Genomic DNA, 4,936 nt, shown 5'->3' on the forward strand with positions numbered 1-4,936 from the left:
GTCAGTCAACTAACATATAAACACTAGCCGAACTTTAATCTATAAATTTACTGTATTTTTAGCCGACATTAGCGGGTTAGCAACAACTAACAACAACTTCTAACTATAAAGTGCAACCTCTACACAAACGAACACATAAACAGAATAAACACTCATCGCTTACTAAACATAGGCAGTAGCGTGCGTTATCAACATAAATGATAAATGCTTGAAGAATTCTTAAGTTATGAAATAATATTACTGATTTTTTTTTTATGAATACAGTACTGTATAATGTACTTTTTTGCTTTTTTCAATTTTTTTCCATTTTTGCACATTTTTTAAATAATTTTTTTATTTTGAAATATTTTTCATTTTTCCTGGAAAAACCCGCAAAGTACTGAGGCTGCGATATCTGAGACCGCGAAGTAGGAGGGATCACTGTATATATATATATATATATATATATATATATATATATATATATATATATATATATATATATATATATATATATATATATATATATATATATATATATATATTGTGGCATCACAAGGGGGCGTGTAGTAGAGGGCCGCTACTTCCCATTCTGTGAACAAATGCCACACCCCAAAATGGCCGAGAGGCCGAGGACTCCAATGCCCAGCATGCCTCACTGCCTCAACAGGTGTAGCTGATTAAGTAATGGGATAAAAGCCGGCCTGGCTGATTGGAGAGGGGGAGACTGTGCTGCTGAGGACGAGACTTGTGAAGCAAGAGAGTGCCACCGAAGGCAAAGCCAGAGAGTTGTGAGAACAGGTTTTATTTGGACTTTGACCGTTTTTGAACTGCTTTAAGTTGTACTTTGTGCGCCAGTTTTGGAATCCCGTGAAGAGACTTTATTTCAAGTTTTTGCATTTTTGATCATATATCTTTCCTGCTTTCATTTGTACTTTGTAAAGAGAGTAGTTCTGAACTCTAAAAACCAACCTGATTTTGATTGCTGTCTTTTGACTACCTGTTTTGATATAGTTTCTTTGAACTTTGAGTGACAAAATAAACATTTTATTGAGAACATCTGACCTGTGACTCCATCTGCCTTGTCACACCTCACGCGACCCCACAATATATATATATATATATATATATATAAATCGCTTTACATGACTGCTTGTACTCCGATGGGCAATGCGCAAACACAACTGGGCATGAAGCCTTTAACAGAAAAAAGAAGCAAACAAGCAAAAAGAGGCGAACAAGAAAAAAGGATGCAAATGAAAAAATGCAAAACAAAAAAGGACACACACACGCACACACACACAAGAAAAAAGCACAACCGAAAAAAGAAACAAGAGAAAAGACGCACGAAAGAAAAGAGGCAAACATGAAAATGAAAAAAGAACAAGAAAAGACACAAGGAAAAAGAAGCAAAATAAAAAAACACGCGCAAGAAAAAAGAAGGGAACAACAAAAAAGGTGCAAACAACAAAAAAGACAAGAGAAAGGAAGCAAAAAAGAAAAAGGACACATGCAAGATAAAAGGTAAGAAAAAGAAGCGAAATGAAAAAGAACACATGCAAGAAAAGGGGCAAACAAGAAAAACGCAAACAAGAAAAAGGACACGCAAGAAAAAATATGCAAACAAAAAATGTGTGCAATATTAAAAGACACGTGCGAGAAATAGACGTAAACAAAAAAAAGCTCATAAGCAAAAAGACACAAACAGAAAGACATATGCAAAAATAGAAGTAAACAAGAAAAAAATGAAAACAGGAAAAAGACCCATGCAAAAAAGAAGCAAACAAGAAAAAAGACGCATGCTTTCGTGCTTTTTTTTGCAGTTGTCCTTTTTCTTGTTTTTTTTTTTTTTTACATGCAACTTTTCTCTTGTTTGCTACGTTTTTGCATGGTTCTGTTTTCCTGTTTTCATTATTTTTCTTGTTTACTTCTATTTTTGCATATGTCTTTTCTCTTCATTTTTGTGTGCCTATTTTCTTGTTTGCGTCTTGTTTGCTTCTTTTTGTTTACTTCTTTATTCTTGTTTGCATCCTTTTACTTGTTTGTTTGCTTCCTCTTTGTGATTCTCTTTTTTGTTTGCTTCTTATTATGGTTTGCATGTCTTTTATCAAATTTTGCTTCTTTTTTCATGTTTGCGTCTTATCTGGTTTGGTTCTTCTTTGTTTGCATTTTTATTCTTGTTTGCGTCATTTAACTTGTTTGCTTCCTTTTTTCATGCATGTTTTTTTTGCTTCTTTTTCTTGTTTGTGTCATTTTTCTTGTTTGCAATTTTTTCGTTTGCTTCTACTTTTGCAAGTCTTTTCTCCAGTTTTGCGTGCGTCTTTTTTCTTGTTTGCTTCTTTTTTGTTTGTTCTTTTTTGGGGGGGGGTTCACTTCAGGGCTACTGTACGGAGCAATCTAGAAAACATGCGCAGCCTGAACCACGGCAATCGTCCCGGCAAACTGCGACGAAAGCTGACACCCTTGAACCCAAATGAATCGATTTATTATTTTAACATCAGTTTGACATTGAGGTACTCCAAAAGTGGCCAGTAGATGATGAAGCACACACACACTGGCTTGCGCCCTAGGCCCACACAGCAGAAAATAAAGGCAGAAATTCAGATTAAGACGAAATGGTGAAATAACATTTGTGCAGATTTGGGCACAAGGACAAAAGCCTTTTTGGACTGACAGAAAAATCAGGACCTATGACGTGTATAAGCTAAGCAATGTGGATGGACCAAATTGGACATGAATTAATTTTGTTATGGGTGCAAAATGAGAGTTCCAAAGACTCGCATCTCAAGTAGTGCATCTTAGTAAAAATTGTGAGATGGACATTTTGCGAAAAGTGGCTATATTATGCTGGAGGGTGCTTTACAACACATGTTTACAATTGCAGCATCTAAAGGGATAGGCCACTTATTTGGCCATTTGTAACAGTAAAAAAGACAAAAAAAATTAAGGCATGCCTTTACATAACACTTGAAAATATTAAAACACATCAATATTAACAAGTACCTTGAACTGAATGTCTGAATTTATAAAAATGAAAAATTGCATCTTTGGGTTTGAATGCGTTTATTTGATTTTATTTTTATTTTTTGTACACAATTGATACAAAAGCACATTTTTTCACACACGATCGACTGAGAATGACATCGCATGTGCTCAAGGCTCAGGTAACCGCCAGTCAAGCGCGGTTCGGCCAGGAATGTTACTGGAGCCAACAGATGTGCCACAATATGTGTGTGTGTGTGTGTGTGTGTGTGTGTGTGTGTGTGTGTAATATATATATATATATATATATATATATATATATTTAAATATATGTGTGTGTGTGTGTGTGTGTGTGTGTGTGTGTGTGTGTGTGTGTGTGTGTGTGCGCGCGCGCGTCAATTAATTTGAAGCTATGAATGCTATGCTTCTAAAAAACGAGTTGGCTTTATTGTACAGTAGCATCATGTCAATACAATCTATCACATTTTTTGTTTGTTTGTTTTTATTTGAGAGACATTTAATCAAATGTGAGAGACTGTATTGGTTATAAGGGGGACTCTTCCAACCATTACTTTGTGCGTCGTGATGAAGTCGCTGGGTAAGCACAATGAAGCACTTTGGTTTGACGGTTACTGGCCAATAGTCTTGCTCTGAGTCTTGAGTTGTTAGGAATATCGCCGTTCGCAATGTAGACTATAGCCCACGTTAGAAAAAGGCCAAAGGAAAAAAGTCCTGACATAAACTTCAAATTACGCGAAGCGAAATAAACAGACGGGCGCTCGAGCATGCGCACAAGAGCGCGCCAACTCTCTCGTCCGTATTTTCCAATTGTTTTCACACTTGTTGTATTTTTTTTCTTTTTTCTTTTTACCTTTTGACTGTTCATCTTCTTCATGCATCCTGGAATCCAAATGGAAAGGCTCCAGGTCAGATCCAACTCATGGTTGGACAGGCTAGCCTGACTTCTAGTGCCGTGCTTGTCGGAGTGGGAGCGACGAACATTTTGCTTGCATCCGGGTGTCTGTGCGCGCGTCCACTGACTGCACAGGGGGTGGGATGTGCCAGCATAGAACACGCGCTCACGCTTACATCTTGATACGCCACCTGTTTTTATTATTTTTCATAACGTTTTCTATGCCATTTCGAGAAATCTTCAACAGTTCTACGTTCTCTTTATATTCAAATAAATAACCACTAACCCAATTGCTTTACCTGCATGAGCAAGAGTTGTTCGAGATAGAGACGGACGGACGGAGAGGTCGATAGACAAATAGATAGAACGAGATGGACAGATAGTTAGATAGCGATTGACAGACAAGTTCTTACTCAATTGAGGTTTGTAAATACCTGTAGTGAAATGACGATTACCCGAGGTGAGGTGAAAGAAAACACTTACCCCCTAGGGGTCTTCCTCTTACTACTAGCGGCATGGTGTTGTGAGCTGAGGCCCCATGGCGCCCCTGTCGTGCTTTGACTGTGTCGGGAAAATGAGTGGTCCAGGCAAGCCGCGCTGGAAGGTTACCAGTGATTGGATTACCAGCGACTGCCTGGATGAGGGATAACCGTTTGTGCCTAATCTCTCCATTATAATCCCCGGTCGACAGGAAAAAGTGAAGTGCACACAGCTGTTCCAACAGGACAAGGGTACACAATTGAGCAAATGTCATTACGCTCAATGTTTCATTCGTTCTTGTTCATTGTGATTGCCACTAACCCCCCATCATGATAAAATGATATTCCCGGCTTCATGCAGGATGGCTACAAATTGACAAATAAATAAATGGGTACATTTTCATCATAAATCAGCCTCGGTGTTGAGTAATATTTAATAATTCGCATTTATTTGAAGGGAACTTAAATCACGTTGGAAGAGATATATTCTTTTTTTCTTAGGCGAGCGTGTAACTAGTTTAATTTGAAAGCGCGTTTAGCAACCACACAGCTACGTCCGGTTAGAGCGGAAGTCAAAGGTTGC

At 37.8% G+C, this 4,936-nt stretch overlaps 1 protein-coding gene across 4 annotated transcripts in view; it reads right to left on the minus strand.

Annotated features, from left to right (window-relative positions):
- Positions 1–4,472, minus strand: part of cacna1db (calcium voltage-gated channel subunit alpha1 Db) — a 154,582-nt gene extending 150,110 nt beyond the window's left edge. For all 4 annotated transcript variants that reach the window (XM_088440821.1, XM_088440811.1, XM_088440796.1 and 1 more), the window contains exon 1: positions 4,358–4,472. In XM_088440821.1, the coding sequence (XP_088296947.1) occupies positions 4,358–4,391 (34 nt within the window). In that variant the 5' untranslated portion in view covers positions 4,392–4,472. The remainder of the gene's footprint in view (positions 1–4,357) is intronic.
- Between the last annotated feature and the right edge of the window lie 464 nt (positions 4,473–4,936).

Source organism: Hippichthys cyanospilos, chromosome 2, assembly GCF_059441005.1.
Source record: "Hippichthys cyanospilos isolate Australia breed blue-spotted pipefish chromosome 2, RoL_Hcya_1.0, whole genome shotgun sequence".
In the NCBI taxonomy this organism is placed as follows: Eukaryota; Metazoa; Chordata; class Actinopteri; order Syngnathiformes; family Syngnathidae; genus Hippichthys; species Hippichthys cyanospilos.